This window comes from Hoplias malabaricus, chromosome 9 (assembly GCF_029633855.1).
Source record: "Hoplias malabaricus isolate fHopMal1 chromosome 9, fHopMal1.hap1, whole genome shotgun sequence".
Taxonomy (NCBI): Eukaryota; Metazoa; Chordata; class Actinopteri; order Characiformes; family Erythrinidae; genus Hoplias; species Hoplias malabaricus.
In genome coordinates, this window is record NC_089808.1 from 277,070 (window position 1) to 305,000 (window position 27,931).

At 40.1% G+C, this 27,931-nt stretch overlaps 2 protein-coding genes across 3 annotated transcripts in view; one reads left to right on the plus strand and one right to left on the minus strand.

Moving 5' to 3' along the window:
* Positions 1-22,284, minus strand: part of col4a6 (collagen, type IV, alpha 6) — a 127,669-nt gene extending 105,385 nt beyond the window's left edge. For both annotated transcript variants that reach the window (XM_066681240.1, XM_066681241.1), the window contains exons 1-3: positions 22,167-22,284; positions 21,902-21,994; positions 21,623-21,668 (exon numbers count right to left, since the gene is read on the minus strand). In XM_066681240.1, the coding sequence (XP_066537337.1) occupies positions 21,623-21,668; positions 21,902-21,912 (57 nt within the window). In that variant the 5' untranslated portion in view covers positions 21,913-21,994; positions 22,167-22,284. The remainder of the gene's footprint in view (positions 1-21,622; positions 21,669-21,901; positions 21,995-22,166) is intronic.
* Positions 22,285-23,476: 1,192 nt separating this feature from the next.
* col4a5 (collagen, type IV, alpha 5 (Alport syndrome)) overlaps positions 23,477-27,931 on the plus strand; it is a 53,136-nt gene continuing 48,681 nt past the window's right edge. The window contains exon 1 of the mRNA XM_066680407.1: positions 23,477-23,740. Coding sequence (XP_066536504.1) covers positions 23,648-23,740 — 93 coding nt within the window. The 5' untranslated portion in view covers positions 23,477-23,647. The remainder of the gene's footprint in view (positions 23,741-27,931) is intronic.

Sequence of the window (27,931 nt, forward strand, 5' to 3'; positions counted from 1 at the left end):
AGTCACTATGAAAGCCCCTTTGGCCCAACATGAAGTGGGTGTGCCATGGAATGTGTCCACGGGCCTGTGCACAAAGATCATAATCAACATCCAATGTATGTATTATGTATATGTTATGTATTATTTAGTAGTATTTTGTATTCAGGGAGTGGAAACCAGCAGAATGAGTGGACAGAAAAAGCCAGACTGTCCTTTCCTCACAGCCAGGTGGGAAATGCTGGTGAAATAAGGCCGCCTACGGTGACATACTCACTGGCTTCCTGCACAATCACCATAACAACAGGGAATGCACACACACGCACACACACACACACACACACACACACACACACACACACATATAAACACACACACACGCACACACACACACACGCACGCACGCACACATGCACGCACACACGCACATGCACGCACACACACACACACACACGCACACACACACTATAGTAACTAAATTTCACTGAGATTCCCTCACGCTAAACACTTTACCATGATTTCTATGGCGCAAAAGAAGTTGCTAAATCTGTATAATCAGAGTAAAAAACTGCACAAGGTATAGGAAGGCCATTTTTAGAAATGTTCATATGGTTTTCTTTCTTCTCTGGATTGTTTTTACAATATTAATTCAGTACTCTTTTCTCTGTGCTTGTTTGTTTTGCTCTGTTTAACCTTGTCTTTGTGCACTCACACAAACATGGGTCTAGCACTGCGATGGGAGAGAATCAGAAGTGCTGTAATTAATATTACTCAAATGAGAAGGGGGATTCTAAAGTGCCTGCTGTCTTCATAAATACAGCACAAAATGCAGAATGACTCCTTGAAATGGAAGACTGTTGAGAAGCTAAAGTCCTGTGTCAAACATGAGATGTTCTCATGTGTTCTTACTTATCACTGTGCTGGTATGCAGGACCATGTACAACATGTTTCTGCAAAGCTAGACGTGTTTAAATCCCATGTAAATAAAAAGACATAATGGAGTGGTTATGTATTAGAAAAAAAAACTTTGTCCTAACAGCTGCATTTTGCTTGTTGTTCTAAATCATTACTGATCTTCCTTGACTAAGTTTTCATAGCCCTGACTATCGCAGAGGGAATCTGAAGGAACCAATACAGCCAAAAAGTATCCATCCATAACACAGCCAGAGCTTTTCACTGCTCTTTGATGCAGCAGGATAGTTCAGCTGCTTGTTCCCAATGGCCACAATAAGATCTCCTGATTCTTTTCTTAGAAAGAGCTGAAACGAAAAGGCAAATGAGACCAGATCCAACATCCATAAAATAACCATGAAGTGAAATTATCTCTGATGATTTATCTTTGGAACCAATATCAAGTACTTTTTCTGCACTTCTACCTTTCTTTGTCTTATTAAACTCCTCAAAATGGTCATACACCCTTTCCACACGTGAGCACAGTTTGCTGGGGACCTAATAAAACATCAGTGACATGCTTTGGTCAAAATACCACAAGGACCAGAGCAGTGCTCTCTGAACAGCCTACTGTTCCTTCAAATGAGAATGGGAACCCAGTAGTTATTTTTTGTTTGTTTGTTTGTTGCAATTTTTACATTCTTCTGCATTCTTGTTTCTGCCACGATTAACGCTCCTGTTTTGGGACAGATTCCTGTGCCTTTTACCTGCTGTGAAATGAGCAGCAGAAGTAACCCCAGGTTATATTAATCCCGTCTGAATAGACATGTGGGGGAATATTCCAGGGAAAAGAGATTTTTGTGTGTTTTCTAGAGAAATGAGGAGCTGGAGGAAGTTTTTAGTGATGAAATATGGTTTAAGTAAAAGCTAAGCCACTGAGCGAAGCACCACAATAAAATTCACAAAACGACCTGAAGAATCACTCAGTGAAGGGACGTCTCTGGTGGCTGTAGGTAGTGTTCTTAACCTCCATACTTAGTAACTTCCATAACCTATTATTACGAACATGTGTCCTACACTTTAGTTTACCACTGAACTGTCCATAATATCAGCTCTAACAACTGTGTGAAGTATAAGTAAAACGTTGGCCTTCTTCTCACCCATTATCTGTGATGATGGATTAGAAGCTAAGTTAATCGAGGGCTGGATATTTTTAGGCTGTTTTTTTAGGCTGTTTTAGGCTCAGAACAGTTGTGACTCTAAAAACTCCAGTAGCTCTGTTGTGTATAATCCACACTGTGTGGCAGCAGTGTGTGAATCGATAAGCCCCTCCCACCTCTGTGTTTTCACATAGAATTCTTATCCGTTGCGAATCCACCATAAACATTACCCCAGCTCCCCACTTACAACTAATTCCATAAGAATAGGGCTATAGACAGCACATATAAAACTGACTGAATTATCATATTTCATAGTTTGTGGTGTGGTAGGCTCCAGATTCTCAAATTAATGTGCACTTCTGAGACTGAGGGCCAAAAACAGAGCTGCTATTGCCCAGGGCTTACAATGGACTGAGTCAATATAAGTTACCTTGTGTTGTACAAGTGCATATTTTTCCTGTTCATATGTTGTCTTTTCCTGAATGGTAGTTTATAACACAGTTATTATGCCGTTATTTCAGATTGTTTACAAATCAAAAGAAATGTCAAAAGACCATTGAAAAATCGAATTATTAATGCAGAGGAGCAGAATACAAAAGCTCATTATTAATGTTTTCACACAGCAACATATTGCTTTTCAACAGATTCATGGTGTGTCTTCTTTGAGAAAGCCTTAAGCTGCACATTTTCTTGCTCTAGTCTCCAACTAAACAGAAAAGATTGTGAACTACTGAAGATTTGTTCACTGTGAAGGAGGACATCGATAGAGCCTTTGAAGAGAACCCTGCATCTGTTGCTTTGAATTGCGGACACTCTCAGACTCTATTTTGGCTGTGGGGCAGTGGGCAGTATGACAGTGTTTAGACTTGTGCAGATATCCGTGCTGCTCTGAGGCCTCAGATGTGTTGAAGGGGGGGGTTTTGCACTAATGCATCTCAGGCATGTAAAGTTAATGACGATGTAAGGGGGGCCCAACCCTAAAGCCCACAAGCTCCTGTCAAATAATTCAGTATCATTCAACAGCCCATAAGCCTGTGTAATTTTGTGTTCATGTATGCGTATGTCCCTGTCTCTATAGACAAAGACAGTGGTTCAGTACCTCATATTCTTGGATATATGTCTGTTTGTTTTTCTCTATAGTAAAATACATTCCAGAAAAGTGAACTTTGCTGAAGGTCTTGTACATGTGTATACGTGCTAGCCAGGAGGGTTTTAAATAAAGTCCTCTCACGCAATGTACAGGTATCACAGCATTTCCCCGAGATCAGTCTAATAAGTATCAGGAGTCTAAATTTCCACATCGTTCATTTCACCTCAACAGTTATGAGGATCTTTGTGGTTATGGTTATTTTTTATCGCCAATTAAAATTAATAAATAAATGAATATAATAAAATTGAATTAAATTAAAAAAACACAAGAGAACTCATCCTGCCTCCGACAGATTAAAAGTGCCATGTTCAGATCCTGAGTCATGCAGAAGAAAGCAGAGACCTTAAAATACTTACTGTGCATGTATATTTATCCCAGAGTCCTACTCAGATTCCCTCCTGGCCAGAAACAAACTAAATAGCAATGACTGACTGAATGTGGATAATAGCAATGGTTTTAGTATGTTATTAGTGTCCAATGAAAATATGTTCAGTTTATATCAAATGGCTATTTTAAGATTTAGGGTTTGTCAATGTGGCAAACATATCACATCATGAAACTTTTATATTATAAAAATATGGAAAATAGATTATTTGTGTGTGTAATTATATACACATATTATATTATACATACTTTACATATATATATATATATATATATATATATATCCCTAGGATCTTTGTGAACTGAAATGACAAATGAGAAACAGATTAAAGATCTCATAACCCAGAAGTGTTCTCATCTCTATTAGCTCTGTTCACCTTCTTAGCCTTTACTCGTGCTCTGTGTACTTGTGCTGGTGTGTTTGCAATGCTGGAAGTGTTCTAACATAGTGGCAATGCTAAGTGGAGATGTAGTTGTCTCAAAATAGATATTGGAGATGTAGAGCTTTCCCTCTGCATGCTTTGAAGTAGTTTAAAAATAACCCTTTATAAGTTCTAGCAATGTATCTCTGTGTGTGTGTGTGTGTTGTCAATCCTCAGCCACTTGTAAACATAACAAGCTCTGAAATGTGAAATTACTTGGTAAAACACTTATTGCAGTTTTCACACTTCAGCAAAACACTTTAAAAGCCTAAAATGTCATTTAAATTTAATAGACACAGCTACATATTTTGAAGCAGCTCCATTCATGTCTTATGGTTGTCATTGCTGTGATCTGTTCAGAAAGTATATTCAATGTGTATACCAGCTGGATTTTTGGAGAAACAAATAGTTCACATGTTGGTGGTTGACACTGTTTCAAAACAAAGGCAACGTCAATGTTTACAGAAAATAAAGTCGTAAGTTTGAATGGTAAATATTAGCTAAAGACAGACTCAAAATGCACATTTTAGTCAAAAAAGCATGTCAATCCACAGGATCTTTCCACTGAACTTTGTGATGTGAGGTAAAGCACTGTCTGGATGGTGTGAGAGTGGGGGCTCAGGAAAAGTAAACACATGAACCTTTGCCAAAAATTTGTAGAATTATCTACATGATGTACATGAACAACATCAACTCGAGCATCTTACCACATTCTTCTACAGCCATTTTGTTCTGTCTTTCTCTTTCCCACTTCCAAATAACATCCTTGTTTAAGGAGCCTTCATCTATCACCTTCTGGTGATTAACATCTTGTCTACAGCCAGGACCATGAGATACCACACCCCTCCCTTTCCCCAAACATCATCTTAAATTTCTCCTCATCTCCTTTCTGTATGAATATAAAGTTGTATTCAAACTTCTGAGCACCCTAACTCAAGTGACACATTCTGTTGTTTTTTTGGCTCTCACATTTAGACTCATCCTCGTTAGTATATTCCGGGGTTTGATTCCCCGATGGGGTTTTGGGGGCAGCTGTAGCCTAAATGTTAGAGAAGTGAGCTTGAGGCCAGAGGCTTGTTCAATTCCCAGGACCGGCAATATCAAAAAATTCTTCCACAACTGAAGTGCCCTTGAGCAAGGCACCTAACCCCAAAATGCTCCCTGTTCGCCAAGGCCATCATCATCATCATCTACTTCTCCTTTTTTCCACTTAATTTATTTTTGGGTCACGATGGCAACAGGCTGATCAAATAAGCGTAATAAGCCTAGACTAGCTACATCCAACCAAAAAGCCCCACCCCTACGTTCAGCCGTCCTTCCAAAGCCACACCTATAAACCACAGTAACCTCCGAGGGAGGAGCGAAACGACGTGCCTCCAAACAGCATCATGTCTCTTTCACATGTCAGAAAACACCCAATGGCTACAATGATGTTCGCTCTGGTTTGCCCCCAGCGTCCTCCAACTTCTTTTTGTTGGAAGCCTTCTATTCTTTCCATCATTAATAATATTATTTTAAATTGAAGCAGTTTATTCATGTCCCTTCTGACATAAACACTGCATAAATATAACATATAGCTCATGTCACAAAAGAAGGGTGTGGAACTGAAACTGATTAGACAGAAGTGCATATGCGGCTGTCATCTGTTATACTCCTAAGGACAGATATAGCAAAAGGTCAACTGACATGGACGGACCAGAGACAACAGCAGAATGAATAGGAGAATATTTCTAATATTAGCATCTGTGAACACTGGTGTGACCAAGCATGCATCAAACATGCAAAGTGTGGCAATAAACAGATAGAAAGACAATCTGAGATGGAGACAGTGATACAGCAGCCGACAGAGTTATTAATATCTTTCCCCACACTCTATCACCCCATTAGTGAGAGAGCTAGGGCCTACCCTCTGTGAATCCCTCACAGTTTCTCCTCTGACAGAACCGATGTATGCACAGAAGAACTTGGCTGTCCAGTGTGAAGACAGCACTTGAAAGCCACAGCAATATCACAGGCCTGTGTCAAGGAAGCACATGACTAAAACTATGGAGATTGGATGTGTGTAGACATAAAGAACACACGGGTGAAGGATTTAGGAATCCAAAGAAACTCAAACTTAGCAATCTCTGAATACACTAATAAGAGAATCACTATGTAAATTTAACTTGCTGGTGAAATGTTAGACACATTCTGAGAAATTTCATTATTTGGGAATGGCCTTTTATAAAAAACACATCCACAGAGAAAAAACTGACCTAGTCAAACAGATCAGGTGTTTTAATAAACAACATTACCATGACAGACAGGCATGAAAGGTCAGAATGTATCCCTCTTAAAATGTACTTTAACAGTGGATGTGACCTATTTGTAACATTGAAGAAAAAATACTGATGATTGATGACAATGATGACTGACAATAACAGGGATAACTGCAGTTCAAACCCACCATTCAGGGCTTAAAATACATTAAGGTCCAGTTAGAGAACATTTTCTCAAGCCAAGGTCCGGAACATAATGTATAACCTGCATTATGGTCAGTGCCATATCCTGCATATTAAAGTAGCCTTGTAGTTATAGCAACATTTTATGTAGTTAACAACAAAATTTCAAATCAAATTACCCTTTCAATTACATTTCAGTATAAAACAAAATGTATATTTACTATAAATAACAAATATTCTAATAAAATATAATTTGTGTGATATGCAGAAACGCATGTGATTAGTCTGGTAATTTCCAGGAGCACTAAAACTTTACCATAAACGGCTAATAGTTGATCAATTACATGTCCAAGGCTCGGACCGTGGCCGCCTGTTGATGACCCCTGCTTTAGTGAAGTAAATTTACAGTCCATATGGGTCTTATGAATATAAACACTCTGACCTGTTTCAAATTATTCAGCTATGCATTTATAAATTAATAAATGTGCATAGACTATTTGGAATGACCTTATCTGGCTCTACAATTTAAATAAGTTATATAACAGGTACTAGGTCCAAATATAGAGACCAGGAAATGTTTGGTGTAGTGCCTTGAATGTTGAAGGAGTTCTCCAAAAACAGAAGACTAAATCCACCAGTCCCCAGGCCCTCTGCAGTGGGGCTACCAAGTAAGAGTACACTGGCACTGACAAGCACTGTGTACATTTGTAAGTTTAGTTGAGAAATGAGATCAAACACATGCTGGAAACTTACATGAAACTAAAACTCACTTGAATTTCATCATTTCAAACCTCCCCTGAAATGTGTGTATAACCAGCACTATCTGTTCTGTTTAAACATGTAGAAATTAAACATTACTTGTGCCAGCAACTTATTAGGGCTGCAACAACTAAGCGATTAAATCGATTAAAATCGAGTGTTAAAATAATTTGCAACTAATTTAATAATCGATTAGTTGGGTCTAAGTTATTATACACATAGGTACAGTTGCTACACGTGATGAACTCTGGAAGAAGGGTTTGAAAAATGGCGGAGGCAGTCACAGCAGAGGATAATGTTAGCACAAACAGAGAGAAAAATGTACTCAAATGGACTCAAGTCATCAAAAGTATGGGAACCCTTTACGTTAACGCCTTTAAAGAACAGCGTTAGGTGCAAAATGTGCACAGCTGATCTCGCATGGCACAGCAGCACAACATCACTGCATGAGCATCTGAAAAGGAAGCCTGTTGGAGCTATGTGTGAAAGAGATGAAGTATAGTAAGTTAATTCTACTTTTTCTCTCACTAAAATATTACTAGAGCCTGCTAGAGTAGTTAAACAACATTTGTTTTTCTTAGTACATTGATATTACACTCGCATTTAGCGAACAAGCCTTAGCATCCCCCCGAGTTTTCTCTTCCACCTTAAATGTGTCAGCTCGACCAGCAGTTCCAAAACAAGCCGTAGTTTTAGTCAAGCTAACGTTAGCGACAAGTTCTATTTTTTCTCTCACTCAATGTCACTAGAGCCTGCTAGAGCAGTTAAACAATATGTCTCATTTTTAGTAAATTTATATCAAGTTTTCCATTCCATTTAATCCATTTAATCGATTATCAAAATAATCATTAGTTGCAGCCCTACAACTTATACTTCTATAAATTTAACCCAATAAGAAAGAACTATACAAAACACATGCTATGGTTTGCAGAATTTAAGGTCTAAAATCCTGGTGTTATTACCATCTAACCGTGGGCTGTGTTCTGTTGCTAAATTTTTAGATCTGTTATGGTTCTGGAATACTTAAATAAATAGTATAATGCTTGTTCAAATGAGACTCAAGGTGCATCCTTGTTTCAATGATTCCATATTTAAGAGTTAGGGAGCAGTTCAAAAGCATTTAAGAAATATAGGCCAAATAGTGAGCAATGACAGGCTTCAGTCCACGCTATGGGAGGGCTATAAATCTGTGCTGTCCACACACACTGTATCCAATACATCCACTGGCACCCACAAGACACTGATCACGAGATATTACAACATGGCAAAAAAGATCTCCTGTGTGGATTACAAATCTGTTTAATAAGAGTTTCTTATTCCAAGATCAAGTAGTAAAAGAGTCAGTATCTGTATCAGCTTTTGACTAGGCATGTCTCTGCTTCAAAGTTATTCCATGCATGGCTATTGGTCACAGACCCGTGTTTGTGTGTGGTGTGTTGTAAACACTCACTGTCAAATGTTTGCTAGCACCGAAACACAGCTGGCCACTGCAGTCTCTAAAAGTGACCTCAAATGGACCTGAACTGGCCACCCGCGGTGAGAGCAGTCCTTCTTCACCGCTACAGGAAAGCTCCACTCAGCAGTGAAGAGAAAATTACTTTAAGGGAACTTGAAGTTAAGCAATGAACTGAGCACTCCCAGTGGAGCTCCCAGGGTTATAGTGAGGGTGTTTTTACACCTCAGATGTGGATCAATGGACTGTGTAGCTGTGTAACTACTAACATGATTCTCTTTAACCAAAGGAAAAGCACTCCCAAGAGATACAGTATACATACATGAAAGTATACACACATAATGTCTGAAGCATTTACACTTGGTATTTAGCCAAACAGAGTAACACTAATTATTCAGTAACTACAAACAGTTCATTGAAACCTAAACAGTAATGTACTGCAGACAGTCCCCTAATTGTAAAGGAGTTAATGTCCAACTATTCAACTGAAGCCATGACCCCCTGACCAAGGGTCAGTCATGATTTTACAGGTGCAGTCATTTACACATAGTTGACCTATTGTTGCAATACAAGGTATGTGAACAATGCAGCTAAAAAAATCCAGTGGTATTCTCAAAGTATAATTGCAATAACCAAGATAATAGAAGAAAACCCACATATCTCAACTTTACTCAATATTTACTTACTGTATTTTTTATTATTAAATGTTATATATGAATATTTTTAATACATGTGTGAAAAGTCATACCATTTAAACACATTTAAGTTTGTATTTATCATAATATAAGATATGTATTATTTTAATGCATAAAGCCCATTCTCAATGTTGTATTTTATGAAAAAGCTTTCATTTTGAATTTAACACTTTCAGTTAATTTTCACAGTGAAGCACTGATGCCATTTACAGAGCTCAGATGCACATTAAAAACGTGACATTTTATATGTGGCTACTATATACCTGTAAATATTTTTTCCTTAACTTCAAATCGGCAAAGAAGTGCTCTTACCCATTGACTGAAATGAACTGAAATACAGTTGTGTAAGTGGCTCATAACTGGATATAATTGTAAAATACTCCATATTTAAAATACCATTTTACAATCAGCATTATTGTGTTTTTTTACATAGAACATTGGAATTTTTATTTAAATGGTTCAAACATTTCATGTCAGATTAACGGGCCTGTAGTTCCACTCTAAAATAAACATCCGTTTCAAATCTTTAAACCAAGCTCTGTGTTTATAAGTGTGGAGAGGATTAACAGGGTGATGGTATTCTTCATTCTGCGTATACACTTCTTGGCTGTATACACTTCATCCTAAACAGCTTCCATCACTGTAAAAAGATTGGACCATTTTGGGCATACTGGGCCAGCCTCACCAATGTATAAACACAGATAACATGGACAATTCTGAAGACGAAACCATTTTTTGGAAAACATAGGAAGAGAGCTAATATATGGCCCCAGAACATCTATTATCTAGTACAAAGGGTTCTTTAACAGACTTAGATACACAGAATATTAAAAATTAAGGGGAACCCACTAGGACCATGATACCCTATCTGAGAAGATCTAAAGGAGGCCCTGAGCTAAGACAAACTAAGATCTTCTACCTGAGGGCCAGCCTTCCTCTGAAGAGATTCTCATGATAAGATGCAAGAGAAGTGTAAATCAGACCAAAGGTGTGGTCAAAAGACTGAAAAATAACAGATTTGATCTAGAGAATGGAAGAGCTTTTCATCTGTTTTGTAATTGCTCTGAGACCTGCCACAGGCCTAAAACTGAGGACATTAACATTTTCTGACCCAAAGCAAATTCAGAGTTGTTAATAGAAACAGGGCATTGCATTTTAAATGTCTGTAAAACACAAGGGAGAAAATGCAAGCTATTTGGTGCAGGTGTCACAACTCAGCTCCTGGATTCATCAGAAATTTCAGAACTGTTAACATTTCCAGTTTCTTAGAGAAGCTCCTCTGTTTAAGGCCCTTGCTGAAAGAAATGACTGCTTTGAATTTCACCAGAAGGCGTACTTAGTATTAAATACAGATCAATGCCACCAGCTTTTAACTGATTTAATCTTACATTCCTTTTTTCACTCCTGTCCATGACAACATCTTAATGACATGATTTATGATCACTATAACTGCTCTGTTTTTCCCTACCCAGAAGGGTAATAGAGAACAGATGAGCAGGACAGGTAAAACCAACTTGGGATTTATAGCTAAGAGAGGTAACTCAAAGGTTACACAGACAAAGTTTGGTGCTTAATTGGTCTTTAATTTATAATTAAAGTTCAAATTTATTTGAGAGCACTTTTTCAAAATCTAATTAGATACTCAGGAGCACATAACACTATATAATTGTTGAAAGAATTTAAATGCGGATTCAAGAATAAAATCTTTCTTTTCCAAAATAAGACTGTAACTGCAACATTTTGTATAAAAGATTATGAAAAGATAATCATTTAAAAAGATTAGATTAAATAAAATACAACTGTTTAAATATAACATTTACATAAATTCAAATTCCATGTTCCAAGAGCCAGTTTCTGTAACCAAGGATCAGAATGCCAGGGTCCCGGCCCTCAGCTGCCACCTGAACCACAATGCACCAGACCCAAATTACTACCTCTCCCACAGGTGGTGGGCCCATTGGAGAGTGGACCCATGTTGCTCCTTCGGGCTGAGCCCGGCCAGACCCCATGAGTAAGACTGCGACCTCGAGGCGCTCGCCAAGGAGCCCCTCCCCCAGGCCTGGCTCCAGGGTGGGGCCCCAGTAACCCTACTCCAGGCAAGGGACGCTGTGTCTCTGTTGTTCTTCTTTTCATCTGGATCTTTATGGATCACTCTCTTTGTCTGGCCCATCACTTAGGACCAATTTGCCTTGGGAGACCCTATCAAGGGCTGTTGCCAGCGAAAATATAGCTCCTAGGCTCACGCAGAAGCGTAAGGCAGGAGTGGGCTTATTCATAGCCCCCCGGCTTAGCGCCTGTACGTTGGGGTTTACCCCAGTGGACGAGAGGGTAATTTCCCTGGGGCTGGGGAAAGGGCTCTGACGGTTGTTTGTGCTTATGCACCAAACAGCAGTTCAGAGTACCTGGCCTTCCTGGGGACCCTAGAGGGGGTGCTGGAGAGTACTCATTCTGGGGACTCCATTGTTCTGCTGGGGGACTTCAACGCTCACATGGCCAAAGACAGTGAGACCTGGAGGGGAGTGATTGGGAGGAAAGGCCCCGCTGAACTGAACCCGAGTGGTGTTCAGTTATTGGATCCCCTGTGTCCGTCACAGTTTGTCCATTACGAACACCATGTTCGAGCATAAGGGTGTCCACAAGTACACCTGGCATCAGGATACCCTAGGCCACATTTCGATGATCGACTTTATAGTCATATCATCGGACCTGCGGGCATATGTTCTGGACACTCGGGTGAAGAGAGGTGTTGAGCTGTCAACGAATCACCACCTAGTGGTGAGTTGGATCAGATGGCGGGGGAGGATGCCGGACAGACCTGGCAGGCCTAAATGTGTGTTAAGGGTTTGCTGGGAATGTTTGACAGATAAACCTGTCAGAAAGATCTTCAACTCCCACATCTAGCAGAGCTTCGACTGCATCCTGGGGAAGTCCGATGACATTGAGTCCGAATGGGCCATGTTCCGGACCTCCATTGTTGAGGCGGCTGAACGAAGCTGTGGCTGCAAGGTTGTCGGTGCCTGTCAGGGTGGCAATCCCTGCACTCGGAGGTGGACACACACCAGGTGAGGGAGGCTGTCAAGGAGTCAAGAAGGAGTCCTATCGATCCTGGTTGACTCAAGGGACTCTAGAGGCAGCAGACAGGTATCGAAGAGCCAAGCGGTTCACAGCTTCAGCTGTCACTGAGGCAAAAACTGGGAGGAGTTCGGTGAGGACATGGAAAACTACTTTCAGTCGGCTCCGAGAAGATTCTGGCAAACCATCGGGCGACTCGGAAGGGGAAAGCAGTTTTCCACCAACACTGTATATGGTGGGGGTGGGGAATTGTTGACCTCGACTGGGGATGTCATTAGGTGTTGGAAGGATTACTTTGAGGATCTTCTCAATCTCACTACCACATCTTCCACAGAAGGTGGGAGGGCTCATCAATCACTGGGATAGACTGGGATTGTGGATGAGGTTCGCCCCAGGTTCCTCAAGGCTCTGGATGTTGTGGGGCTATCCTGGCTGACATGTCTTTGCAACATTGCGTGGACATCGGGGCAGTGCCTCTAGACTGGCAGACTGGGGTGTTGGTTCCCCTTTTCAAGAAGGGAGATTGGAGGGTGTGTTCCAACTATAGGGGGATCACACTCCTCAGCCTCCCCAGTAAGGTCTATGCGGGGGTACTGGAGAGTCCGACTGATAGTTGAACCTCAGATCCAGGAGGAACCATGCAGATTCAGCTCTTCACCCTCGCTACGATCCTGGAGGGTGCATGGAAGTTTGCTCAACCAGTCTACATGTGTTTTGTGGATCTGGAGAAGGCATTCGACCGTGACCCTCGGGACTCCATCAGGGCTGCCTGTTGTCACCGGTTCTGTTCATAAGTTTTATGGACAGAATTTCTTGGCTTAACCAAATGGAGGAAGGTGTCCGGTTTGGTGGTCTCAGGATTCCATGTTTGCTTTTTGCGAATGAGTTGGTCTTGTTGGCTTCATCGAGCCGGCATCTCTAGCTCTTGCTGAGCCAGTTTGCAGCAGAGTGTGAAGCGGTAGGGATGAGGATCAGCACCTCCAATTCTGAGTCCATGGTACTCAGTCGGAAAAGGGTGGAGTGCTCTCTCCAGGTTGGAAGTGAGATCCTGCCTCAAGTGGAGGAGTTTAAATACCTCGGGGTCTTATTCACGCGTGAGGGAAAGATGGAGCGGGAGATTGACAGGCGGATCGGTGCACCGTCAGCAGTAATGCAGGCTCTGTACCGGTACGTTGTGGTGAACAGAGAGCTGAGCAGAAAAGCAAAGCTCTCGATTTTCCGTTCAATCTACGTCCCAACCCTCACCTATGGTCATGAGCTTTGGGTAGTGACCGAAAGAACGAGATCGCGGGTACCTTAGAGACAGGGTTAGGAGCTCTGACATCCGGGAGAGATGGTTCGGTCATCTGGTTCCTGGTGAGGGGTTCCAGGCATGTCCAACATGCTCCGGGGAAGACCAAGAACAGGTCAAGGTTTCTTTACTCTGACTGCTTCCCCTGCGACCCGGATTCAGATAAGCATTGGATAATGGATGGTTGGATAAATTCAAATTTACCGTAATGTATTGTTTCACAGAGGATATTAGGCCATTAGTGAATTTAAACTTTTACGCAAACTACCACACTACATTGTTCCTGTCTTACTAGGTGGTCAGGAAATGAGGTAGGAGAAACTGCAAGCAGAAGATAAGCAGAACAGCAGAGAAGCAGGAAAATTGAAGGTAACAGCTAAACTCCCTCTTTAAAGAGATGGGGAGGTGAGGTAGCAGGACGGTGCAGGTGAGCTTCAACTGACTGCTTAAGGTCACAGACTAAGCTGAGGCCTGCCCCTGTCACACATCTAGGAATTCCATCACAGAAATGCCATCATGAGAATGTGTGCCTGGAGGGTCTAAGCCTTATGAAGAGATACACACAGCTTCCTCTTATTCCAGCGTAACACCCCTCAGAAACCCAGCTCCTTTATGAACACTACACAGATGCTTACATTTTATTGACTTCACTGAAACTGAAACCTCACTGACACCATGGTCAATGAGCTGTATAATAATGGTCAAAAAATTATGGCTTGGACCATGACATTATTCACTCATTCATTGTCTGTAACCACATATCCAGTTCAGGGTCGTGGTGGATCTAGAACCCACCCGGAATCACTGGGTGCAAGGCAGGATGTGTTCCCAGAAGGGTCGCCAATCCTTCACAGGGTGACACACTCACACACTCACAGATAATCATCCAGTGTGTGACTTGAACCTACAATTCCTCTTATCTCCAGGTCCCTGGAGCTTTTTGACTGTGACACTACCTGCTGCTCCACCATGGGCGCCCCATGACAATATAATTAATATCATTAAAATAGTATGAATAGAAATGCTTTATTTACTATATAAACTATTAATAAACTCATGAACTAAAGAAACATTATAGTTTTCACGGTTATAGCATTGAAAAGTCCCAGTACCTGACTTGATAATTGACACACCTACACAAAGATTGTTATACTCTGTCCCTCTTTGATGCTCTGTCAGACAAACTACATCGGGTCCAATGAAAAAACCCATCAAGGGCACATTTCAGCACCAGTTTCCACCAGGACCTACTCTACAACGAAGCCGCCGGATCACTTCAAGGCTTGCATCTCAACACAGCTCAGGTGAGGAAGTTACATCACTGCATCTGGCAACAGACTCCACACAGCCCCAGCTTCACTGAGCAGATACAGAGAAAGACACTGTGGTGTGTGTGTGTGTGTGTGTGTGTGTGTGTGTGTGTGTGTGTGTGTGTGTGTGCGTGCGGGGTGGGGGGTGGAGGGTAAAGGCGGATGGAAAACCAGTGGGATTTTCAATGACAGGCGAGATGTAATGACACATCACTGCAGATTGTTATAATACACTACTTATTTTTAAGAGCATTCAAAGCATATTCACTGAATGGAATATTGCTTTGATTATTTTTTTGTCTGAACCTCTAGAGCAAATCAACATTTTTAATGGGTATAATTTTGGTTACTTATTTACCTAATTATTGCTGCTGTTCCAACAAATCACTGCATGCATGCTTTTTTTTTCTTTGTACATTTTTTACTATTTATATTTTGTGAAAATAAACCAAACAAAATCGTCAAAATAGCTTTAAAAAGAAAGAGATGACATTAGCACAGTTTATTGCCTACCACCCACAATTCGACCTTCTACCACTACTTCTTATTACGCTCTCTCCTCTCCAAGACAGATCTTTCACTGTGAAATCCTAAACAGAAAATTCTAAAACTAGTTTGTGGTGGAAATATTCTTTGTCACAATCAACTATCAGAGGATTCATTGTCAGGTGGTTGTTCATTTTGCAGCCAAAGAGTGTTTTTGTTAGGAGCTCCCGAGTTTTTCCCCACAACTGACCCTTTTTTCTGCTCAGGAAGATTGTATTCTCCCTCCTCTCCGTAACAAGGCCTTTAAAAGTCTAATAAAGCAATGGGTAAAGAATGTTAGACTTTTTTCCCTCTCCTTTGTATCATCTAACCTTTGACTTTCCATGTTCTTAATCGGACAAACACAGTAAAAAAGCTCAACTGGTAAAAAGAAGAATAATGTCAGTTAATGAAAATGTAGAAAAGAAAAGATTCATTAAGAAAGATTTATGTAGTTAACATTTGTGTTCTTGTGTTCGAGTTTGTGCATATTCTCTGTCTCTCTTTGTGTGTGTGTGTGTGTGTGTGTGTGTGTGTGTGTGTGTGTGTTCTGGGGTCTCTTTTAATGTTGGGCAAAGTTAAACAAACCTAAAATCATGGCAGTCTGGTGAGATTTATACAATGGTGAGAGTTGTACAAACTGTAGCAGTAAACTGTTAAAGGAAAGTCTGGTTAATTGAGTAACTTTTCTCTAGAGTCAGAATGCATTATTAATATCATAGATTTAAATGAATTCTGTACTAACACTCCCCTCTTCTGCTATTTAGAAAAATACCCTGACTTTAGGAAGAATGTTTGAGTTCCATTTCAAGACCAGCACCACCATGAGGAGATTTCTATCTCTTTTAAACAGGACTCTGTAGAGAATGTTTATTAAACTTAAAACAGCTTTCAGAGTATCTAATGTCTCATAAAATGTTCATACAATAAAAAAGACACTGCTCAAATTTGAAAATATTAATAAATATAGGTTTAAGAGTTTGTGACAATGACATATAGTTTACTTTCCCTCATGACATTCTCTTGAAACACCCACTGTCTCTGACAATTAAGAGAAAAGCAGAGAGGGGGAGGGAGGGAGAGAGAGAGAGAGAGAGAGAGAGAGAGAGAGAGAGAGAGAGATTTTGAAGGAGCTGACCATGAATTGTTCAACTTTAAAACAGCCAAATATAATCCTATAAGCCACCACCAAGCCAGTGATTTTGGCCAGAACCCACTCTAGTTCACTGTGCTCAGAGTCACAGAGGACCTCATGCAAATAAACTTTTAGCGATTATCACTTTATCCTGCATCCACTAGACCATACCCTTTTATGGGAATACTTCCCTTTGGTGTTCAACAATCATATAATTTATCTTTATTTGGATCTGTCTTCCTCTCTTAGGGAGATATTTCATTGAGAATGAAATCATGTGTAGACCCTATGTGTCCTGAGACGGAGATAGTACCTTGAGGAAGTACAGTGAGGAGAAAATAAACATGATTACTCTTCACTATTGAAATGAATAAAAAGCCAAGCAGAGTCCCTCTGCACAAAAACCCTTAATGTTTAAAAAGAATTCTGATTATTCAGACTGATCTTAATATTCAGTAACTAGGCCGTGACTGGTGATGTTTAACCTAGTGACGGTGGTCACAGCCTCAGCATAAACTGATTTACCTCTGCCTAATTATTTCAACAAACTACAGCAAAACACTAATATCACTCACTTTTAAGACTCTTGTTAACCATAAAAGGCATTAAGTTAAAAGTCTTTAGAAAAAAAAAGTTAAATTAAACATTACTTTCTTATTAATTAAAAATGCCACTATATATAATTATATTTATCTCTATATAATTGTTTTTTAAACTGCTAGCATTATGTTATGTTATTGGACAAACATCTTCCACACACAAGTAATCACTATGTTCACAGGTAAACGATGTTTTAGAAAACTTATATCAATTATTATAATAAATACATACAATAAAAACATCAGCTGTTAATGTAAAACACTTTCAGTAAAGTATGCATGCATGTGTTGTCCAAAAGTATTCTGTATAATTGGTTTCTCTAGAGTTACGACTAAGCACATTATTAATCACTTTATAAACAGAGTGGAGTCTATTCAAATCTGGGTGAAATGCATGTATAGCGTCACTGTAAGGTCAGACATTTACACTTCTAATAGCCACTTATTCTAATTTGAACTGGGAGGCCATTAAATCCTCCCCCAAGTGTTAGACAATTTAGTTGATGGGTGGAGGTTAGAAACTGCCTCAAGCTGAATCCGTACCTTTAGGGCAGAGGGAAATTCAATCAAAGAGGGGCACAAACAAATCACCTAGCCATCACCCAGCCACAGATCGACCTCGAGGAATGTTCTAGAAATTACACCTGCAGCAAAATTGAAAGCTCAACAAGTTCTGCCAGGCAGGCCTGGAATTTTTCAACCACACAGGGGGGAGGAAGGGGCCTGCAAAGATAAGAGCTTGCTGGAGGAACAGTTAGGACAGCAGAAAGCACACACGTGTGTGCACATACACAGCGCAGTGTGAGGTCAGGTCGGCATACGGTGAAAAACTCACAGATTGATTTCATTTGATCCGATGTAGACATTATTTACATCGACATCTGTTAATACCGGAGCTTTTTCTTGTTCTGACAAAAACGGTGCTGTTATGATGCATTTAATTAAAACTTTTAAATCAAATGATTCACTCAAATGAGTTTTCTACAAAGTGTGTGTTGGAATGAGAAAACGTTTCTGGGTGAGTGTGTAGGTGATAGCATCTGGCCAGTTCCTTCTTGTTTAGAGTTTGCATTTATATCTCCTCTTCTTCCCTCAACCATGGCTTTGTGAGCACTAAGCACATCAACAGATGTGTGTGGGGGTGAGCACATTCACAAGCAGTTTTAATCAAGACTGAGATACAGATTGAATTAACAGTGATAACTGACGTCCATCAAAATGCTCTTGTGTGTTTCAGAGCAAAAGGCAAAGCAATAGCGAGCATTTATTCATAGCATCGAGAGAAGAAAAATTAAACATACTGCCAAGACGCACCTACAAATACATAAAACAGTCCTGTACAGTCATGTGGCCCGAAACCATTGTGAAGGCGTGCAGTGGTCTGTTTAAAAGGAAAGGAGTCTTCATTTTTATATTCAATGTGTGAGGGTGCTACATTAGTGCATCTCGTCAAACTTAATGCCATTCCTCAGAACAGCTACGATGGTGTCCTCGTGTGGAATCAGAGCTTTCAGTGTGTTACAGTGTTTTTTATTACTACGTAAAAGTATCGTGATCATTTCTGAGCTAGCGTATGTACACATTGAAAAGAGCATTCTGGAATCATTTGTTTATAAGGGACTTGTTTAATCTACGTGTAAAACATATAAAATACTACAGAAGTAAGAATTACACTCAACTTTTGTTGCTATTAAATCCTGTTTTTTTTTACGTAGAAAAACAAAAGTAACATCCTATCACATCATGTACGATAGAAAGATCTTATCATATCACCCCCTCACACAACCCAAGTTTACTTTACAACTTAACACTATATTTCACTGTCTCTCTTTTTTTTATCATCAACTTATCTCAATGCCTCAGAAGAGCTGCAGAACAGTGCTAACAGTAAACAATCTGCCTGCTCCTAAAGTCTTTATCTCTTAACTTATAAACAAGCAGGTTGTCACTCTATGACAAGCACTTATCTGCATTTTTGTCACTTGTGAGATTTCTACATCATTTTAACTCTGGAACTGTGATACACACTGGATAAAGCAACTGGCTCTGAGTGAATCTTAGACCCCTGTTTCTCTGTGTTTTATATTTAAGTAAATGTGATTTTTCAGCTATTTATTTGATTTCACACATCAAAAACAATGAGTTTTTTACACTCCAGACCAGTCTGGTCTCCCAAATGAAAACTATGATTCCAAATTGATTCCAAATGAGTCAATTCATTGATTCAGTCACGCCCTGCTAGGCCCTACTTATGTATCCCAGACACATCAACAACATCTGGGCACCTCTTCTCTACAGTAGGCAAATACAGCTTCAAAACACTTAGCCCAGACGATGAGATATTCCAGCGTTGTTGCTCTGTAATGAAAACTCCTGTTCAAAGATGAATGGGTTAGTGATTAAGTTTGGTATTTAGGTTTTATTTATTATTATTTTTAAAGGGGGCATTGTTTATCATATTCCACTGAAACACTGTAATAAATATTGTGTATTTAAATATTGTGTTTGTATATTTTTTTAATTAAGCCAAATAATCAATAATTATTAACTGTGGCCTTACAATAAATTCACCTTCCACTTTCATGTATCCGCCTCAACCACAACCAACAAAAATGCACACACTCTGCAAACCAGTTCTTAAACAATTAACAGTAATTTCCAGGTAGCTTAGCCACCAGTGTCTATGTTGGTATTGTAGTGCTATTGTACAAGATTTATAACATTTAGGCCACAATAATTGCCACAAGAACAGTTTGGGGCCTGAGACCCAGTCCTAATCCCAATATCTGGGACTTTGCTCTATAGACACTGTAGCTATAGAATCACCAACCTACTGATCTGATTATTCTCTTCTTATTTACACTGTCAGAGGCAAACTAACCAACTTCATGCTTTTTATCTCATTTTATCTCATTGCAAATGCACATTAAGTTCAATATTCATAAGATTTTTATGAAATACTGCATGATTTGTTATGTTTTTGTAAACATTGTCATGTAGAACCAGATTGTAAACAATTTAGTCCAAGGGTAAAAATACTGTCAGAATAAATTATACATATGAATACATTTTAACTGATATATCTGATTATCTGATTATCTCAATGCCAAAACACAGCAGTAACTCTAGCTTAGGTTTCTAGTTAGAGGTTTTTTTGTTTGTTTGTTTGTTTGTTTTTTTGTTGTGCGTTTCTGCTGAGATCTGAACAAAATAAGAGAAAGCTTCAGTGCCACTCCTTTTTCAGCCAAAGGTACACCATGATATGAATGAGAAATACAGAGAGAATGACAGAAAATAGAGAGATGTGACGACTCAGAGAACCCCAGAGAAAGAAAGAAAGAAAGAAAGAAAGAAAGAAAGAAAGAGAATAAAAGAATACGGGGCAAAAAGCAAGAGTGATAGTGTGAGTGGGAAGGATAGAAAGATTTTATGTGACAAATAAGAGATTGTTTATTATTAACCCCTTCAGTGAAGCATGTCTTTATTTTCAGCTGCACACCTCATGAATATCTAACTGATTTATAAAGAGGTGTAAGATCTGAGGTGTAGGTTCTAATCTCTCTTGATTCATCTCATTCTTCCTGTTCCAAACTGTTCTTTGCACTTCTCTGAATCAACATTCCACCTTCACTATTGTATCCATTTCAGCATTAAAACCAGCACTCAGAATCACTGTCATTGTCTGTCTTATAACTTTATAAATCATATAATATATAGTATATTTCATTATTAATCAGACAAAATATCAGAAAAGAAATGCATCATCTATCCAGTGACATCATTTATAAAGTGTAGTACCTGAAAAAACGCATAAAACTATAAACATTAAAGTTGTTTATAAACGTAGCATCAGAATCACGTGGTCTGTTGTTAAGTAAGTGGGTGTGGCTTGAATCTCATCCGTTAAATGCCAATATTGACCAGAAACCTATCAGTAATAAAATTAGTTTAATTCTGACACAGAATTACCACCATGAGCTGTTAATGTCGCCATTTAAATTAAACTTTTATCAGATTATTGTAATACTTTTACTTCTCAGAAAAAAAAACGTGTAAAATTAAAGTGACCACCTGCTGACTGAAATTATTATTATATATATTTTAATTTAAATTAAGCAATAGGTGTTTATGGCCCTGGTCTAAATCTAACGAACACCACTGCAAACCCTGTCCCAAGCACTGTGTGGTTTTCATGGGACGACATCACAATTTACAAACTGCTGTTCGAGGTCGTGGAGATATTCAGAGAGATATTAACATGTAATTCTTCAAAAACAAAACCAGGAGAACAGTCTACGAGCTCAGTTCTACCGTGAAACACGGACATATTGAGAGCAGAGGAAACATGTAGCTACTCACAGCATGTGCAGCGTCCAGCGACCAGAGCACAACCAGCGCACAAAGCCTGCAATAATAAGACATACTTTAAATCAATGTGATGATGAACACAGAGAGTCCACATCACTCCGGCTCTGAAGCACATTAACTCTTACACACGCGCTGCACTTAAACTTTACCTGTGTCCACAACAGTACCCCACCACCTATTAACTCATTAATTCGGTTTGTAAAATGCATAGCGTGCGGCTTTGAGGGGCAGCCGAGGATTTTAGACTGAAATAATGAGAGAAACCCATACCACAGCTTCATGGTTCACACTCGGCGGTTTATCTCTCGTCGTTCTCCTCTTTTCACCGCGAGCCCCCGGTTTCTGAGCGGCTGAGTTCATCCACTTCGGGGACGACGGAGAGAGACAGAACAGAACACAGAACCCGCGGCAGAGAACCAAGAGAACGCAGACAGAGAAACAGCGCGTTAGAACCCTTCTACCTCCCGGAGTCCACAGTTTGTAAAGCACTGGGTCATTAAAGCTTACGTGAGAGTGCGAGAGAAGCTGAACTCACGGTTGAACGGCGGTGAAACGGCTCCTCGCGCTCTACTCCACTCCGCACTCCGCCACCTCTCCGCTCTGCAGCGCCGTGGGGGCGGGGCTTACACCTGTCAATCACAGCCTCTCACAACCTCGGCTCATTGAAAAAAAAAAAGCTGCCTTCAGTTCCCTTCTATCACATGTGGACATCAGGCCCATGACAGAAAACCTCCACACGGTTCTGGACGGGATTAAGATAAACGACGTTTGAAACTGTGGGGATGTATCAGACTTAATTTACACGTGGAGAGAAAGTTTACATGTTTTTTCAGTATTTATTACTGAATAACAGAATTAATAAAGATTACAGGTGGAACCAGAAAAGCTCTTAGAACAAACTTAGGAAATCATCCATTATGTTTAAAAAACATCAACAACAACAAAAACCATTGTATTATTATTATTATTATTATTATTATCCATTGATAACATTCTAAAATAATGCTAAAGAGCCAAATACTGATTTTTATCAGAAAGTATTGTGTGCTTTAGCCTTTCAAATGAATCAAATATATACAAATAATACAAATAATCACTGTACAGTTTAATATTTTGCGAGGTGTGAGGTCATCATTGGACCTAAATATTTTCTGTAAGTTTCACTATGGAATGACTCATAAACTACACTAAATATCGTACAGATTGAAAGTGAGACTTTATGGGGGTGACCCAATAAACATTCAGCCGTTGATTCAACGTTGAAATAACGTAATGACTGCCGTCTAATCAACGTTCTCTTAAGGTTGAAAATGAAAGTTGAAAAGACGTCCAAACACAGACATTGAAAAGACGACTATTAGACGTATTTTGGACGTCCATTGACGTTATTAATTGGTCCCGAAATAAATTACTTGTATAAAACGTGTTTTGGACGTCCACTGACGTTATCGATTGGTCACCACTTAACTAACTTATTAAGATGGATGTTGGACGTCCGTTAACGTTTAAAATATGTCCTTGACGGACAGACTACTTTTAGACCTATTTTGAACGTCCAGGGACGTTCCTTGTTCACTGAGGAGTGTATTCATCCGCCATGACGTTTAGGTACGGTCCTCTTATACCATCTGAAAAAAAATCCATAAATTAAAAGTTATATTTTTGCTGTGATAAAACCCTGTATAAAATCACAGCTCACGGTAAAGACACAGTATTCTGTTGTGCGCGTTTTATAAAGTTTTTCTAGAGGTGGAAAAAGTTTGGGCGGGACTATAGCAGGCGGGAAGTAGTCCGGCCAGGTTAAGGGGAGAGAAATAGTGAAGGCTGCAGTAGGTTAGTGCACGGTCCCAGCTCTAGATCAGCCCTGGAGACTGTAGAAGGATACATGCTTCTGTACCTTTAAAAACCTTTTCTAGTCAACTCTCATTAGGGCGCAGGGGAATATGAGAAATTATAAACGTGCTCATAGTCTACACAGAGGTTAATGTTGAGAGGGGAGGTTTTATAACCCAAATAATGAATAATAAGTGTTTAAAGAGTCTGCTGAACTTCTTCGCCGTGCTGCTGTTCATAACTCTGAGCTTTGGAGTTCATGACTCCGAGTCTGCGGTGAGTACACTTCTGCACTTTGTGGAGTTACAGGGGAACTTTCTTCTCTAATCTCCAGTGTTGCTGTTAACTCTGAGGGTCCTCACACGCGGCTCTTGGTCTGCGGCTAGAGGTTTACGTTTATAAACAGAGGCGGTTCGTCTGTCGTTACTTTAAAGTGTTGAAATGTTGACTCGGTTCAGTGCTGTGACGCTAACTCTCGTTTCCAGCGCGTTATCGCGGGTTATTTCTCTCGTGTCTCGCGGCAGGTTTCTCTCGTGCGCGCCGCTCGTGGCTCACGCGCATCACATTTTTTTTTCTGTTGAGTCCACGACAGAGGGGCGACTTGTAGAAACACGCCGACAGACACTTTCTGTACTTATTAGTCAAAATGTACGCGCAACTTGGGCCTACATCTCGGTAATTCTTCTGCGAAATATCCACAAAGCTCTTTCTTTAATGCAGTGTCAGGGGACGCATGGTTATTTTGTTTGGTTATTTATGGGTAGCATCAAACTTTACAATAAGACCGCCTTTATGAAGGGTGTTTGGACGGTATCTTATTGGTTACAAGTAATGGATAAGGCTTGTAAACCGTTATAACATTTAAATATAAAACTGTTGCTTGCTAAATATTGAGGTCACATTTTCCTGTTTAACTCCAACTCCTGCAGTTGGTCACATTCATCATTCAACATTTTATTTATTAGTTTAATGAGATCTAATCAAATATCGCACAGTTAAATCGAATCATTGTGAAACCTATTCAATCAAATCATTTAAAATAAAGGTGTAGTCTTATTGCGAAGTGATGTCCAGTGACGAGGGGCTCTTCAGGATGCTGGAAGGTGCAGTAATGGAGTGGAGTAATGACAAGTTTTACCTATTTTTCTCAATGACTTTCAGGCATGGTTTTACGCTGCTGCAATGTTTGGACTGATGGTGATGTGCAGCTGAGGACGGGTTTGAGAAACCTGCTCCTGACATTGTCTGTGCGCTTTGAAAAGCCAGAGCATGTCATTCTCACATTATGCATAGAGTTACTTTGTTCTTTTTATTCATTCATGAAGCGGAGGCAGCTGAAATACAACCAGAATTTGTTGTTGATGGGAAGAGACACAGCACCAAAACGCCACTGTTCTTGCAAAAAAATCTGTTGACTTCTGCCTTAATCTGTGAGATCAGCTGGCGGCTGCCTGGTGCAGTGCTATCATGAAATGCCTGACCCGATCTTCAACTGTTATGCTAGCCAGCAGAAAAACTGACAGGAGAGGACATGTTCTCTGAGGCTCCCACCCACAGGCGATGATTGGCGTTTTGTAGGGGCAGGGGCAAGCTTCTTTAAAATGACAAGCATGACCTCAACTTAAAAGGCTTCATGTCATACATGCCTACATTTCCCAGTGGGCATTGAAGTGGACCTGTCTCAACAGTGACTGAGAATGTCATTTGGACATCCCTCGATGTTGATTAGCTCTTGGAATGTAGCAGATCTTTAGGAATTCCTAAGGTTTCGCCCCATCTTGCTGTTTAAGAAGTGTGGGGGAGTTTGCCAACTGTCATTTTGTCAGGGAGAGCCTAACTAGCCATTGGGGCAATCACATAGGCTCGCAGCCACTCCCATAACCCCCCCACCCCCCACCCCCCGCTGGAGGGGTGCAAGGCCCAGTTCAGTTCAAAGAAGGACCTTCACTTAAGAGAAAACCCATTGTCCGGTCAACCTCTTAACCCCTGCAGGCCTTAGGGGAATGGCCTTGTTTCAGTCCGTCACCGAGCTGAGTGTGCGCATGCAATTTCATGTGATGTGAGTGTGTATTATCAGACGGACAGTTTGTGGTGGCAGGCATTGTTCACAATGTGGTCTACATCAGGATGTTTGCAACCACAGGAGGCCACTCTCTTCTGAAGAGGCGCGCTCAGAGCGGGGACCCTAGCTCTACGATTTAGACTAAGCTTCTAGTAACAACTTCCGATAAACACATAAACATATTCAATTAATTCTCTAATGAAACTAATACGTAAATTACACAGTTGAATGAATGAGGAACTGAAGTTAAAGGGGTTAAAGCGGATAAATAGAATAATTAATGCGAATGAACGTCTACGAAATTCATAGATCCATTACATTCAATGTTGCTGTTAATAAGACATTTTATAAACACTGCGAACGTAGTGTCAAACTTATGTAGATATGAGAATGAGTAACTGAAGTGTGGGACATGTGCTGGCCCTCGGCTTTTCAGAAAACACATAGAAATGAAAAAAAGTACAGAATCCCATCAAAGATTGTTACTTTAAGTTCACAAACCTAAACTTCTGTAAATAGTTGTAAACAGTGTCTTTTACGTATAAATGAACCTTTATATCATTTTTATTAGAATAGTTCATATGATCTTTCCAAACAGAGGCTTTAAAACAGCATGAGCAGAGCTGGAAAGTAGAAAATGACCTTCGTGTACCTGTTTAATCTCCTTAAGGCCTGAAATATTCTTAACTCTAGTGATTATTGAGAGATGTTGCTTTGAAAACAATCGTGTTCTTCTCCAGTGACGGCCGGAGGAATGGTGTCTCAGCCCTCCACCGCCGGCAGGATCACCCTACAGTGTGGGAACCTATTTCCCTACATTTTTTTGGAATGTCAAAGCCTTTTAACTCAGCCCAGTGTGGAATGCCTGCTAAAGTCCATCTTAATGCCTTCAGAAGAAAGTGCCCCCTAGTGGAGGCAGAGTTTGTCAGCACGTGATTGGAATTCAGTTTGTACTAGAAAAATGTCTTCTTCTGGACACAAAAAGTATCCATTTAATTCAGACGTCTAACCGAAAAGAGTTATTTGATATTTTTGGGAGGGTTTATGACCAGTGAGACTTATACGAGAGGCACTAGGTTAGAATTCCCCTTGGTTTTCTGGTGATATAAATCTTTGGCTGCCTGGTGAAGGATTTTGCTTGTAATGTACACCATGGGGGTCTCCTTTGAACCTGTCACACATGAGGAAGTCTGTAACCACCTCTCCTCAGCGCTGCGTGCATATGTGCGTGCACAAACGTGCAGCTAGGGAATGAATGTGTGCATCAGGGATGGGTCACGTGGCAAATAATGGTTTCCATACTTTTAACAGTCCAGAATGCATTGGGATAATAAACAGTAACGTGTAATAAATAAATAGTAAAATGTGTAATTGCTAGTTGTGTCTGTTTTTATCAGCTTCAGGTGGACTGTTAGAATTGTTAACAATTTAAAAAATATTTATTATTCCAGTGCATTTTGGATTGGTGTCTATTCCAACTTATGAAACCTCAGAAAAGCTATATTTGGGATGAATAATAATAACTGGATGTGTTTGTTTAAATATATTGTATATATTATTTAATTTTTTTTTTTTGACAAATTTTACATCAAATATTGATGGTGCTCACATTTACCCACTGCAATTAAAACTGATATATCGTCTTAGTCAATTACGTGCAGATCTTTGTGTATGTTCGTGTGTCCTGATTATGAACCGAGGTAGATATATATCTGCTTCTTTGAGTGGCAGAGAGTGAATGGACTCTCACACGGATGTGGCATAGAAGCTCCGTTGTGATGGAACCAACCTGTCCTTGAATCCAACCCCACCATCAGCCATCTGTGTGCGTAGCCACAACATCCTTTCAGACTGAGATATCCACCCAGAGCAGACAGACAGGCCTTGAGATGCAACATGCGTGGAGGGGGAGGCTGGGGTGGTAGGCTCTGTTGTTTTTTTTTTTCTTTCTTTATTCACTCTCTCTCTCTCTCCCTGGAGAACAAAAAAAATCCGCTGTTATCTCACCTGCAAGAAGAAGGGTCTTTTGCCTTTTCACAGGGAGTGAACATTCTCCACAAAACTACAGCCTTCACAGACCTCTCACATCTGCTCACTGTTCAGCTTCAGATGATCAAACATTCATCAATCACCTGATCACTTGGGGGTGTTTAATTAACTTTCTTTTTGTGTTCCTAGAAAGTCAGGTTTCTGCTTATTCTGAGACTGCATGCTTTTGACTTATTCTTGCTGTGACCTTCTTCACCCCACGTCACTTGCTCCGTTTAATCCTAATCTCACTTGGAATGTGTTTATGGAGCATGTAGTGTGTGATACACCATAGTACCTCGCTTTGTAAGCAGTGCATGTTCAGGTCCGTGAGGAAGTGGAATGTCCTTTAGGGCTCACCTGCCCCCTGTTTTATA